Genomic DNA, 14697 nt, shown 5'->3' on the forward strand with positions numbered 1-14697 from the left:
GCGTGGGAGGCGGAGCGGGTGGGAGGGAAGGGAATATCACGTGACAGCGCAATAGGCCTTGGCAGATGAGACCACCCAGCGAAAGAGGGCGGGAATCCCTTGCTGTAACCATGGCAACGCGGTGGGGCGGGGCACCGACCCAATCCGACCCTGTGATTGGTGTTAGTACCGGAAGCGGAAATAACGCAAAGCTGGCGCCAAAATAGAATGGCTGAGGTATATCAATTGGCCTGGCACAGCAGGTGCTAAGGTGAGCTCCGGGCCGCTGTCTGCCGTGGGGGTTCCGCGCGAGACACGCGGGTCACTCCGCGAGGAGCGCCGGCCGCACGGCCTGTGACACCCGCGGAGACAACCCCCCTCGCGTTGGGGCTGGGAGCAGCCTGCCAGGGCCAGGCCTCTGCTTAGTGCCTGCTTGGCAGCCAGCGCCAGGCCTGAATGCTGAACAGATCTGGGGCGGCTCCCTCCATGGGGTTCGGGGCCTTGGGGCCACGTTCTTCCTGGGCAAAGGTGGGGACTAGCCTAGGTAGTAAGAGGCCTGGCCTGCGCCTAAATCTAGCTACCCTGCTGGGAGCTGTGAAAAAGCCTGTGCCCTGAGCAAGGGTGACCAGACAGCAAGTGTGAAAAATGGGGACAGGGGTGGGGGGTAATAGGAGCCTATATAAGAAAAAGACCCCAAAATCAGGACTGTCCCTATAAAATCGGGACATCTGGTCACCTTACCCGGAGTACTGTGATCAGTCCCACCTAACCCCCAACATAACAGCTGGGATGGATAATTCTTCCCTTGACCTACCAACTGCCAGAGGAGTGAGTTATCTCTCCTGACAGAAGAAAACTGTTCCATCCGTCTAGGAAGCACCTGTGCTACAGCTGGCCTTACACTAATAAACCCAGAAACTCTCACCTGATCATTATCCTCCAGGCTATACTGAGAGTTGGTCGTGCTGCAGATGGGATGCAACAAGGGGTAGTGGTGTGTGTGTAATTAAATAGACTTATTTTATTTGCAGGTCTAACAAAACCTTTGGGTAAATATTTATAGGGATTAAATGAGTAGAAGTGACCAAGGCTTCCACAAGTAATGGCCATGTCATAAGAAAACCAGTTACTAAATGTTCCTTTATGACAACTTTCCTGTCCATGGTAAATGAACACTTATTTCCTTATCTCAATTCTCCTTTAAGAGCATCTGGTCACAGGATTTAGGAACATTAATTTATCTGTCCACGTGATTTACCAGAATAAAGATGCCTAGGCTTTGTCTTCTGCTTAGGTTAGGATAACAGAATCTTCTGACGTTAGATCAGTGTTTCTTAAAGTGTAGGATGGGTTTGTTCAGAGTGGAAGTGAGCAGACTGGTTTCTAAATTGTTTTCTGGAGTTCCAATTTTCATTAAGGGGGGAAGCCAGTTTCTATTTGTTGTGATCACAAAGAAAACTTTCAAAACATGAAGCAAATGTAATCATCTGATAAATCTGCCTGAGTTTGCAGAGAGCCTGAAAAAGCACCGAGGGGTGAATTGCCCCTTGCATTTCAATGGGGGTACCTCAGATGCCACTGGTGTTGCTTTAAATGTCAATGTTATCTATTTACTGCTCATCAAAGCATATAAGAATGGAGAAGACATAAAATATACAGCAGTGTTTCCCTATGTCTGCATGGGGAGGCTGGGTGTGTGTGCACAGGACTAGCTGGAAGGGTACTCAAGATGTATGAATTAAGATGTGTAGACTCTTAGCAGCACATGACGGGCACAGTTAGTTTCATTTTTCTGAAGTGGGGCTCAGCTTTCAAAAGTTTGGGAAATGCTGTCTTAGATTCAGCTCTTTGTCCCCCAAACCTATCTATACGTAAGAGAAAGGCATTTACATGATCCATTTCTTTATGGTATTTGAGAACCTAGATAGATTCCAACTCTAGTTGAAAGTACTAGAGTGTCTAAATAAGAAAAAATACATTCTGCTTTTGCAATCCGTATTTGTTATGAGGAGGCTGGGCAGTAAGCCAGCCAATGTTTTATAGAATTTGAAAAGTTAACCTCACACCCACTGTGAGTATGCAGCCAATTGTACTTCCATCACCTGTTGTTTTGAGAAGGGAGGATCCTGAACTCGTTCCACATATGGCTGGTCCTCTCTTCTAAAAAAAAAAATTAAAAAAAAAAGGCAATATACTAATGACTCTTGGTTAAATTATTATAATCACCATAGATTATTACTATAAATCTTCATTGACGGTCTTACCCTATCAGTTTAATCCACAGTTTGCAATTTCAGTCACATGGTAACATGAGTAACGAATTAAGAGGTAAAGGCTCTGGACGAGGAAGAGGTGGCTTTCAAGGTTGGAGAGGAAGATGGCGAGGAAGAGGAGATGGAGGAAGAGACTGGAAAAGAAACACTGGAAAGCCTGAGTCTGGTAAATTGGTTCTACCAATTATCATTAATCTCTGATGCTAGAATACAATGATCAAGCATTTTAAAGCAGCAGTGCATGTTTACCTGCTCTTGTGTGCAACAGCTGCAGCTGTTTGCTTACTAGTGCTCTAAACAGTAACTGACAAAGTCTGAGATGCTGCTGTACTTACACTGTTTTAACCAATCTTATTTTCATACTTTTCAGCACAACCTCGATTAATTCAGTCAACATTGGACCAGATTACTACATATAAAGGCTGGAAGCTTTATTTCTCTGAAGGTATATTAAATAATTTAGAATAAATATTTTACCTCCCTTTCCCCCCTAGATTTGTGTATTATAGGAGGAAAAATAGATTAGAGGGTTGAAGAAATGAGTGACATTACGGTTCATTCTAAAAAAAAAACAAACAACAAGCAGTCCTTGTTTGTTTGTTAGTCTCTAAGGTGCCACAAGGACTCCTCGTTGTTTTTGCTGATACAGACTAACACAGCTACCACTCTGAAACCAGTTCATTCTTAGACCCTTTTTAAAACCTTTTTTTTAAGGTGCAGTAGAGGAAGATGGTAACTAAAAATGTAAATAATTTGGTCTTCTAAAAATGGAGGGAGACATGAGCAAATTCTCCTTTTTTCTGCCCTTTTTTGCAATCTTAGCCTTTGCTGATCTGAAGCGCTAATTAATCTTAAATAGCTTTGTGATTTCCATCTAAGCCAGTGATTTTGAGTCTTGGTTGCACTCCAGGATCCTTTGAGTTGACTGCTGTGACACCACCTTTGAAATACCGCAATAGCTAATGGAGAAGCTCCTGGAGTGTATACAGAGCCTGAAAGAGCTACATACTCTCACTCAAGGACTCTATCTCCAAATCAGATGGACTGCTGGCCAGTGTTGCCAGTGGCTAAGTGTTATCTACTGCTCATCTTCCCCCATATCCAAAACAAATTTGAATGAACAACTTGTAATCTCTGTGTGGGCAAAGGCCTGGAAATGAGTGTTGTACAATGTAAAATGCGCTCCATCTTCATCCAACCTATGTTAAACCCAAGCCAAAATATTGAACAAAATCTGATGCTCGATGATCGGATTGCAGTTCACAAATCATACTAAATCTGCAGTCTGCTGGAGATGCAATTACTTACTATAATGCCTCACCATCAGCCTTCTGTTGGTCCTGCCTCATGATAGTCCCCCACATGGACAACCATCTGCACCCCACAACTCAGAAGCATTAAAATACCCCTTCCATTAAATTTTGCTTCCTTTGCTTTGAGGAGTGATCCCACATCATCCTGGCTAAAAGTATGTATCCTCATAGTTCTTAACTTAGAAGAACCAGAGTATTACTGAGACATTCCCCAATCTTGGCGCACAAACAACATAATGGGGAAAAATATCACGCTTTCTAGGAAAGGCAACCTGAACCTATTCTACCAGTCCTGTGAAATGCTGCAAGACATCATCATGATGGCTTAAGACCTGCTATGACCATATCTTAGTATTGGTCTGTCTTAGAAGTTGGTACAGTTGGCATCCCTTCCCCACCTAACTTTCCTTTCTCTTCCTTTCTTTTCTGTCTCAATAACTTTAATTGTATTATGATAAACTCGAGAAATTAGTCTATCCAGTCCTTTGAAGGAAGGTGGCTGTGCTGTAGATGCTTGAGAGAAAAGTGCAAAAACCAGGGAGGGTAAAATGTGTGTGAAAGAAGCCTCATAGAAGGATTATTTAAATAAAATACCCATTTTTTTTAAATCAATGTCTTTAATGGATGAATTGGTTTCTATAATAAATTCTAGTTACAAATAAAGCATATGATGTGTTGATGTACATAATTATTTTTGGGTTAATTACTAATGCGATGTGTATCTGATTAGCTTATGATGGCAGCTCTCCTTTTGTCCAGAAGATTCAAGCATTTGAAAAGTTTTTTACACGTCACATTGAACTTTATGATAAGGTAAGACACCTACAACTGTTGCTACAATAGCATAATAGCTCTGTATATATTTTCTTCTGTCTAGATTTCAGCTACAGTATCTCAAGAATATTAATCAAAACCTTTTGTTTTATCAGAACGAAATATGTTTTGTGACTTGTTTTGTAGGATGAAATAGAAAGAAAAGGGAGTACTCTTGTGGATTACAAAGAGCTGATACAAGATAAAGAGTTAATTGAATTGATACCAAGTATATCTACTGATTTAAGGGATATGCCTCAGAAAATACTGGACTGCATGGGTTTGGCAATACATCAGGTAAATATAGACTCCAAATAGATGTTAAGTAGTAGGATGTATGTATGTAATTATCGCTTGTACTTTACATTTTAAACCACATTTATATGGAAGACCAATGCTCACTGTCAGAATTGTTTTTAACCAGAAACAAATGTATAATTACTACAGCTATGAAAATTTCAATTGTTGTTTTTAAACTCTTTATTACATTTAGAAATACTGACTTTTTAACAACTTAATTTATTCTTAAAGGTTGATAGTTTTGAAGTGTGTGGCTTTCAAAAGATGTGAAGCCCAAGTACATTTTGCAGGACTGAGGCCTTAATTTTTAAAGATTAAACAGTTTAATTTAATGCATCAAGTTTCCTGGGCCAAAAACTTGACCTAATTTACAATTGTTACGAGTAGAAGTAGTAAGTCCTCCAAATATTAAATATATAGGTTTTCTGACTTATAAAAATCTACTGCTTCACTGACCAGCCCCCTCCAAAAACAAACAAACCAAAAACAAACAAAAAAACCCTCTTCCTCTGAGCACCATTGTTGTGTGTCTTACAAAATCATATCTTGATAATACTTTGGGCTTAGTGAGCTATGCCTCATAAAATGGGACACTGAATCACAGATGTTAAAAGTACTTGTTAAAAGTCACATAGGAAAACAGTGAACAGACCCTAGATCTCCTGGTTCTCAGTCCTGTGCTTTAAAAAGTCCTAGCCACCTTATGCAGGTTCTGCAGTAGCAGCAAATATGCTCGCAGATATGCTGAGATTAATGATCTCAGTACATACACATAGTTTAGAATTAGAAGTTACTCTGTGCAGTAGCCAAGAGAAAAGATACCAAGTATTTTTAGGATATAGAGGTGAAATATAAGTGTTTATTAATATTGTAACAGTGAGCCTATAGTCCTCAGGCCTGTAAGATATTCAGCTTAGCCAAACAAGACCTCAGGCCTGAAACAGGTTGGCACGATTAGTTGACTGGAAGATAGATAACCTTGTACTAGGAAAGTATAAGATTACAGTAAAAGATGTGATAAGTGCTGATGTTCTGGAAACTATGCTGCAATAGACTGAAAACTATGGTGCAATGTGCCATTTAACACTGCAAGATGCCAGATAGTAACATTTTGCAGGATTCTGTTATAACCTCAAGTTGCTATGATACCCCATTGATGTAGATGTTAATGAGAATAAGGGGAGCTAAAGGGATAGCCAATGAGAAACAGAACACCCCTAAATTAGTGAGGTGTGGAAGTATGGATAAGGAAAAGGGGGTTGGAACCTATATGATGCATATGTAGGCATAAGCATAGATCAGAATAAAAAGGTGTTGCCTCGCCTGTGTGCTGGGAGTAGATGCATTGGGCGATGCCAAGATGACAGCCACAGATGATAACGATGAGGAGGAGGAAGATAATGATTGGCACTCTAGGATCTCCCAGTGGGAGATGTGAGCAATGCAAATCATCGAGCTAAACACTTTGCACTGTCTATCTGCTATCATATTTCAGTGCTGTGGGATTGTTTATCTGCTTAGTGGATTTGTCGATAAAGGGACTTGTGACAAATTGGAATTGTTTCTCATGCACTTGTAGGGTCTCTTATTTTAGTGATGCTGATAATATTCCTGATGCTGTAGTCCTCAGGAGACCAAACCTTTTTTAACTACCGCGGTCGAAGAGATTAATAAATATTTGATTGATTAATCAATCAATCACAAATCCATTGATAAGGCTACAATGCATTCCATTTTTTATTAAAAACAAAGATGTTAATTTAAGATCCATGTAAAATATGGAAGGAAAATCTATGGTTGTCAAATGGAAAAGTACAAAAGCAGTAAAATAATCCTCTTGGTTGGGCTTAATAGTCAATGAGACCTTCTGCAGAGTTGTGTAGAGGTTTAAAACTGCAGGATAAAGTAGCAAAACTCAACTGCAAATGAACTATCATGCCAAACCCAGGGAGGAGAGCAGCATGTTAAAGGAGAACACTATAAAAACTTCACTTCAACAAATAATATTACCCATTCCTTGGAGCTGATTCTTCCTAGCCTGTGTTTATTTTTTCTTGTCTATCTAGGTATTAACTAAGGACCTGGAAAGGTATGCAGCTGAACTACAGGAACAAGAAGGATTACCTATTGATGAAGAACCTATAATAAATGTGCCACATATTCATGCACGGTAAAGGATGTTTGTATTAATTCTCTATTAGGATTTGAAAGATTCATTTGCCCAGAGAGAGTAAGAAACTCTCATGGAAAATTGCCATCAAATGTTGGTCCTTTCTGTGCTGCAAGACTGAAATATGTGTTAAACCGTGGCTGGGATTTACTGTGTTATTACAGGGTCCTCATATATGGTAGTTTCTATAGAGTAAATGGGACCTAAGAGTGTTTAAGAACAGCGAAAGGTGTGTATACTATGTATTCTCTTATAGTTTGGGAATTCTGAACGTTAGAATTTGACTGGGCAGCCTTCACTTCCTCTTAGGATAATAGGAGTTAACAGTTGTGTCATGTATTCTGGGTAGAGGTTAGATTTACAATAAAATATTAGATTTGTCTTCTGTTGATAAACCTTTCCTCTGGCTGTATCTCTGTTAGTGTTTAATACATACAGGCATGCATATTTGATAACAATATTTTTGTTCTTTAAGGATAACAAGAGTTTTAAAGTTGTGTGGTAACCTTTTTATTTAGGGTGTACAACTATGACCCATTGACTCAACTGAAGAATGTTCGGGCTAATTGTTATGGGAAGTATGTTGCCTTGCGTGGCACTGTCGTGCGTGTCAGCAACATTAAACCCCTATGCACCAAGATGGCCTTTATATGCAGTACATGTGGGTATATTCAGAGTTTTCCTCTGCCTGATGGAAAATATTCCCTTCCCACAAAGGTAATTTAAAATACTTTTTATCTTAAAAATTTCCTCCCCTTTGCTATCTCCTGTATTTGGAAACTGTCAACACATGTGGTGTTTAGATTTAAAAAAATAGTTATAGTATTTAAAGAGGGATGAAATGGATTTAATACTTCAGCTAAGTTAGTGATCCACAAAAATCACTGTATATCCCAATGTTAGTGTAAGTCTTCTTCATGTGAGGTAGGCATTTAAAAAAAAAAAAAAAAGCTTCCTTGATTTTGGGTGCCATTTAAAATGGAAAACCAAAAGTATAGAAACTTCCACAAATTTAAAAGAATTCCTCTCTTCTCCTCTCCCTGAACCCACCCCACCCCATTTTAGAAAGGGCTATTTAGTGTTCTGACTGTATTTAGCAGTTTTATTTAGGACTAGAGTTGGCTGGAAAATGTAAATCCCTTCCTGTGAAAAATTTCAAATTTTTGAAGGAAAAATTTTTTTGTCTCAGAATCTTCAATTTTTCCAGAAAAATTCTATTTTGGGACTACCAAATGGATTTTTTTCAGGCTTTCTGGCTGGCTAGCTGCCCAGGAGGCAGTGAGCTGGGTAGCCCAGGAACTGGCCAGCTGCAGAGCTTGAGTAGCCCATGGGTGTGTCTATACTGCAAAAAAAAAACCCACCTGCAGCAGCGGTTCTCAGAGCCTGGGTCTACAGACTTGGGCTCATGGAACTTGTGCTGTGGTGAATGTCTACCCAGCTAAAAATAGCTGGGTAGATGTTCATGCTTGGGCTGGAGCTCAGCCTCTGAAGCCTAGGAAGGTGGGGGTGGGTTTCAGATCCTGAGCTCCAGCCCGAGCCAAAATGTCTGCATGGCTATTTTTAGCACCACAATGCCAACCTGAGTCTGCAGACCTGGGCTCTAAGACTTGCTGCTGTGAGGTTTTGTTGTTGTTGTTGTTTTTGGTTTTGTTTTGGCTGTGAAGACATACCTCATGGAGCTGGTGAATGTGGCAGTCTGCCAGGCATGCAGTCTGGGAAGTCCCAGTTCCCCAGCCAAGGAACTAAAGAGCAGCAGGCAGGCAGGTTTCCAGGAAACCATGCACTTGATTTCTGTCTAAAGTTCAGATGGAACCAACATGTTTGCACAGAACATTTTGATTTTGTTGAATCAGCATTTTCTAATAGAAAACTTTTGACCTGCTCTGTCCAGGATTTTGTATTTCAGTTTTGTTATTCTTCCTAGCTTGATCTAAGACCCCACAAGATACATAAATAAAATAATAATGAGGTAACGGTCTAATATTATGATGTGACCAAGTAAGAAGTTTTCTCCTTTGAGGGGACCTGAACATAAAAATAAGACACACAAGATGCAGTATTAACACGTGGGTTTTTCTTTTTTCCCCTAGTGCCTAGGAGTTTAGATCAGTTCTGATCCGGTTCTGTTCAGTATCTTCATCAATGATTTAGATAATGGCATAAAGAGTACACTTATAAAGCTTGCAGATGATACCAAGCTTAACCTTCTTAACCTCTGATGATAGGACAAGAAGCAATGAGCTTAAATTGCAGCAAGGGCGGTTTAGGTTGGACATTAGGAAAAACTTCTTAACTGTCAGAATGGTTAAGCACTGGAATAAATTACCTAGGGAGATGGTGGAATCTCCATCATTGGGCATTTTTAAGAGCAGGTTGGACAAACACCTGTCAGGGATGGTCTAGATAATACTTAGTCCTGCCTTGACTGCATCTTGGACTAGATGACCTCTTGAGGTCCCTTCCAGGTCTACGATTCTATGAATCTAATGCTAGGTGTTTAAACGGTGCCCAAGTACTCCTGTTCTTTTTGCGGATACAGACTAACACGGCTGCTATTCTGAAACCTGTTTGTGTGACAGTTTTCCCTTAATTATACTCATGCCAGTTGGTATTCCTAATCTAAGTTTAACTGTAGGTTTTCTTTTTATATGCTGCTAATGAGCTGCACACCAGAGTACTGTTGTTTTTCAAAATCAAATGAGGCACCTTAAACTATTGTAATAAAGACAATAATTTTCTTTATGTCAGTCCTGACCACGAATTCATACTGTTTACAGTGTCCTCTGCCTGAGTGCCATGGACGATCGTTCACTGCAGATAGAAGCTCTCCTTTAACAATTACGGTGGACTGGCAGTCTATTAAGTAAGCAACTTTAGAGTGTCTGTTCCTTTCACAAACAAATTTAGTTTAACAGATTTGAAAGGATATCACATTTATTAAAGCAAATGTGCATTTTTATTCATATTATCCATTGTGTAAAAAGAAGCATTGATCAAAAGAATATGCTACAAAATAATTGTTTCATCAAAGCACTAGTCCATATTATATATTGTCCCTACTCAGTATAATAGGTTCATTGAAATTCTTCTTATCTCAACTGTGGCTTCATTGTGAACTGTTTCAGGTCATGCTGTGAACATGATCGCATCCATTCTATAAATGTGATCACATCCATTATAAATTACCTTCTGTAATGAATGAGCTGTAAGGAAAACATCACAATGGTTGGCTAGCAGGGCATTGTTGCGTGACACCTGTAAACTGAGAGAGATGAATGAGTTGTATTGAATTTTAGTGTCAAAATCTTGATTTAAAGTTGTATTTGAAAAAAACACAAGCTAACTGGAATAGGAATGAAGTACATATACTTAAATTGTTTCCCTGTTTTTCTGCTTTCTACATCTAATCGAATAAATATGCCTTAAATTGTGAGCGATCTGTGGCAGGGACTGGCTTTGTTGTCTTTTATTTGTACAAGAATAGAAAAAATGGGGCCCTTAGGTATTACTGCAATAGAAATAAATAATACACCTCTACTTCGATAGGTGAAACCGTGTTATATTGAACTTGCTTTGATCCACCAGAGTGCGCAGCTCCCCCCCCCGGGAGCACTGCTTTACCACATCGTATCCAAATTCGTGTTATATCGGGTGGCGTTATATTGAGGTAGCGGTGTATAAATGTCAAGTGTTCCTTCTAGTCTAAACTAATCAAAACTATTTCTGAAATTGATTTTTTACAATTTGTTTTAGAACGGATGTAAAGTTAAGTAGCATAGTGTTTGGAAAAGCTCTTAGGCCCTATTCCAGCACAGCTGAATTTTATGCATTTGTGGGTTGACTTCAATGGGACTACTCAGAGAGTGAAATCCTGGCCCCATTGAAGTGAATGGGAGTTCCACCATTGACTTCAGAGGGGCCAGGATTTCACTGTGTGTGTGTAAAATTAAGCATATGTGTAAGTCTTTGCAGAATTGGTGTCCTAATTTGTTTGCATTGTGGATTTGGGGCTTTTTTGGTACAGTACCTCCATTGTTAGACAACTTCTGTGGTAATCTGACAGGTGGATGTTATCGGGGGACTAAATAACTTGATATCCCGTGCCTTCCTAATATCAGTATAGTGTTTCAGAAGTAATATTTTATACTTGCTGTAACCCTGCCTTCTTTTAAAATAACATTTTAAAAGAACGTAACCTGTTTATAGTAAACTACAGCAATGTTAAGAGTCTGACTTAGACTGACCAAACAAAAAAAATTGATTATTTTACTATTATAAAAATAGACTGTGAAAATGTCACCTTGTTGCTCAGCAACAGATCTGCTCCCTATGTATAATCAGCCTACCTTTTCACTTTAGTGACTAAAATAAATTCTTCCTTGTTTAGGCTCTCTTCTTATGCTTTACCTCTGCTGTGAAGTTGAAGAGATAGGATCGGACCTGTCAATCACCGGGCAAGGGGCTAGGTCTCTCCTTCAGGAACAAAACACAGCTGACAGTACAGACTGTCTCCTAGTAGTAGTAGCCAGAGGTGGTTCCCAGATCTCCTGCTTTACCTGAAATACAGAGTATAGGAAATGCTTCAAAGGATTCAAATTTGGTTCCAAAATGATCTTTTTGCTTGTCTCAGCTGGTAATCTTTGTGGGCACTTTTTCAGGGCACAGGTAGTTTGCTCCACTTTTTCCAGGAGCTGTTCTCTCTGTCCCAAGCAAGAAAAAGCCTCACATGTAGCTCCTCTGCAGCCTTGGCTCTAGGGATCCATTTCTGCCTGCCTGCTCTGGCTTCCAGCCTCAGCCATACTGCTGTGACTAATAGGTGTGTTTCCTACTAGTATGCAGTGCCTGGGATGCACTGCTCATTCACAAGCTAGTGTGCTCCATGCCTACCTATGAAAGGAGGCTATCTCCTATGCAGTTGCTGAGCCTGAAAGCAGACCCTAAGGGTATGTCTGCACAGCAAATAAAAACCCGCAGCTGGCCTGTGCCGTGGGACTTGGGCTGGGGGGCTGTTTCATTGCTGTGTAGACTTATGGGCTTGGGTTGGAGCCCGAGCTCTGGGACCTTCCCACCCCTCAGGAAAAGTGCAACTGTGCGGGTGCATCTGCAGAGGTTGATAGCAACTACTGTAAGGCTTAGGGGGTGTTATATGCCCTCATGGTTTACCCAGCCATGCTGTGATAAGGTTTTCCCCTTTGCTGCTGCCCTCTTGAAGGAGTAAGGGGTTGGGAGCAAGTCATAATTAAGACTTATGGATTGGGGGATGGGGAGCAATGACCCCTCTGTTCTCCCCCAAAAGCTGAAATTTGGGGGAGCTGGCTGCAACAGGGAGAGGGATAGTTTCATGTCATGGTTCCCTCCCCATTGAAATCAACAGTATTAAGGCTTTTGGGTGGTGGGCAGTGGCAGCTAATGGATTATGGTTTGGAGGTGGGCGCTAAGGCTCTGGTAGAGCGTGTCTGAAAATTGTTTGTGGACTTGAGCTGATGTTCACAGGTAGGAGGAGGACCCTGTTTCAGTCTGACTTCAGATGGTTTTGTGGTTCTAGTCAAATACTCTTATAGAGCCCTAACCAGTTGCCCAGTTCACAGGCACTTTTTTGTCTTTGCACAAATCTTTTAAGTCTCCTCCAATCCCATTAAAGGAAATCACTGTGGCAGTAAAGATATCACCCCAGAATAGCATGTCGGAATCACTTCAAAGGAGACCAGCACTTATTCCCCCATTTCCACTGCACTCGTACCATCTCCGGTATTACAGCAGAGTGCATGCTCAGAAAAGTTCATGATGTTCCATTGCTTCTGTGCAACAATACAATAACGCAGCTAGAGGCACAAAAGGTGGAATGTTAGTATAGAGAAATGGGACTCTTGAATTTACCCGGCTTGGAGGTTTCGGTCAGAGTCCATATTTTCCAAGCTGACATTCTGTATCCAAATTTTACAGATCTGAGTATTAAAAATTTTAAACAAGTTATTGTGAGCAGCACAATCTTAATGTCGAGCCCTCCCACCCCCCAATTCCACTCTTTTTTCATTTACAAACCCTTAGAAAATTAAGTTGTACCATAGCACTGACAGATTCTTAACAGTAGCACCAGGGAGTGCTATTAATATTTACTGTAAAGAAGGGCTCAGAAGAGAAACCTTTGGCACTCACTTACAAGTGTTACATACACATCCTAGAGTTCATTTAGCAGGACTAAAATACAACATAGTTAGGCAAAAAGACAATAATTAAAAGAAAACTGTCTAATTTGTTTTAAAATATCACTGTATGTTTTTAGTTTTATTTAGATGGAAGTGTATTTAATTTTGAAGGTTATAAAATTAATATAATCCATGATAGATAAAGGCTGGGGGGAAAGAATATTTAAAGGATGGATATATATTTATAAATAAATGTAACGTATTTAAAAGGGAAAGAAAATTCACTATGATTTCTTTGCTTTGTCATGGCTCTAATACGGATTTTTTTGAACGCTTGACCCAGTTGCTGTAAACCCTTTTTTAAGTTAGAGGATGAAAATCAGACACAATATTAGCATTATCAGCATTTCCCTGCTCACCTCATGCAGACTACTGAAAACTGACAACATTTTTACAGTTTGAATGTACATGTAATTGGACCTTACTGAGTTGTAGAATTGAGTTTTAATCTAGAGTTCATAAAGTTAAGGTTCTTTGGAAATACGCTCTGAAGTGTTTGCAGAAGAAAAACTGAAGTGCTTATTAAGTCTCTGGTCCTGGAAACACTTAAAACTTTTGGAATTTCCTGACTTTCTTTTAACAGCACTATTTCCAATGCTGTCAATCTGTAGTCTCTCTTCTCATCAAATCAAAAATGATTGATTTGAAGCATAAAGGTGAGGACTTTATATAAGAACTTAAATAGAAACAGTGCAGACTGGTCATTGGTATGCTGTGTGTATTTTAGGGTTCAGGAACTCATGTCGGACGATCAGCGAGAAGCAGGTCGAATTCCTCGCACAATAGAATGTGAGCTGATTCAGGATCTTGTAGACAGTTGTGTCCCAGGAGATATAGTCACGATTACAGGAATTGTTAAGGTGTCAAACACCGAAGAAGGTACAGTACATCTGGTTTGAATTTTTTCTTATCACCTTCTGTATCTTGCACAATGCTAAACAAGCTTACTCTTTGTTCTCTAGTTGTTGATTTTTCTCTCAAAGCCTAAAGTCACTTATTCGTTGCATTTTTTTAGAAATAAGTAAAAGGTATAGGGGAAAGCTGTTGAACAGATAAGGCTCTGTAGTGAAAAAGAGAGAGGACAAAATACGCCAACTGAGAGGAGAGCCGTGTACACTTTAGCATTCCCTGACCTTACCTGACTCTGGTGTAGTCGGCATTGGGCATGTCTTGTAGCAGCACTCATGCTCTGTTAAGGATGAGGAATTGTATCTCAACTATCAGTACAGGCTTCTCATGTTCTAGAAAGTCAGATGGATAGAAAGATCTTCTGTACAGTAGTAAAGGAAACAAGGTGTTGAGATGGATTCTGTTTTCCAGATTGTTTCTAGAAGAGTCTCATTGAGGTTAGCCATTTGACACTTTTGATCTTTCATTTGAAGGAGGTGGTTATCAAGGTTATTTAAAAAAAAAAAAAAAAAGAAAGAAATATTAAGAGAACTGTTAAGGCTGCACATTCTTTCATGGCTTGCTTATCTCTGCTTGAAGAAATCTTACAAATGCTCTTAATGGAGAATGTTACAAAGAATTGTCATAATCAGTTTGTGAACCATGTTTCTTTATGACAGATCAGTAATTTTCTGTTAATGATACAGATAGCGTTTAATATTTAACAACATTTTTCTATCTTTTCTGCTACAAGT

At 39.8% G+C, this 14697-nt stretch overlaps 1 protein-coding gene across 7 annotated transcripts in view; it reads left to right on the forward strand.

Annotated features, from left to right (window-relative positions):
- The first annotated feature begins 66 nt into the window (after positions 1-66).
- MCM8 (minichromosome maintenance 8 homologous recombination repair factor) overlaps positions 67-14697 on the forward strand; it is a 32546-nt gene continuing 17915 nt past the window's right edge. Inside the window, exons 1-10 of one of the 7 annotated variants that reach the window (XM_039532319.1) lie at positions 67-250; positions 1011-1143; positions 2277-2418; positions 2623-2697; positions 4296-4378; positions 4526-4675; positions 6745-6848; positions 7367-7565; positions 9626-9711; positions 13782-13933. In XM_039532319.1, coding sequence (XP_039388253.1) covers positions 1123-1143; positions 2277-2418; positions 2623-2697; positions 4296-4378; positions 4526-4675; positions 6745-6848; positions 7367-7565; positions 9626-9711; positions 13782-13933 — 1012 coding nt within the window. In that variant the 5' untranslated portion in view covers positions 67-250; positions 1011-1122. Of the gene's footprint in view, positions 251-295; positions 508-1010; positions 1144-2251; positions 2419-2622; positions 2698-4295; positions 4379-4525; positions 4676-6744; positions 6849-7366; positions 7566-9625; positions 9712-13781; positions 13934-14697 lie in introns of those variants that run through there. The other 6 variants (XM_039532322.1, XM_039532324.1, XM_039532321.1 and 3 more) reach the window with 6 other exon arrangements.

This window comes from Mauremys reevesii, linkage group 3 (genome assembly GCF_016161935.1).
Source record: "Mauremys reevesii isolate NIE-2019 linkage group 3, ASM1616193v1, whole genome shotgun sequence".
Classification (NCBI taxonomy): domain Eukaryota; kingdom Metazoa; phylum Chordata; order Testudines; family Geoemydidae; genus Mauremys; species Mauremys reevesii.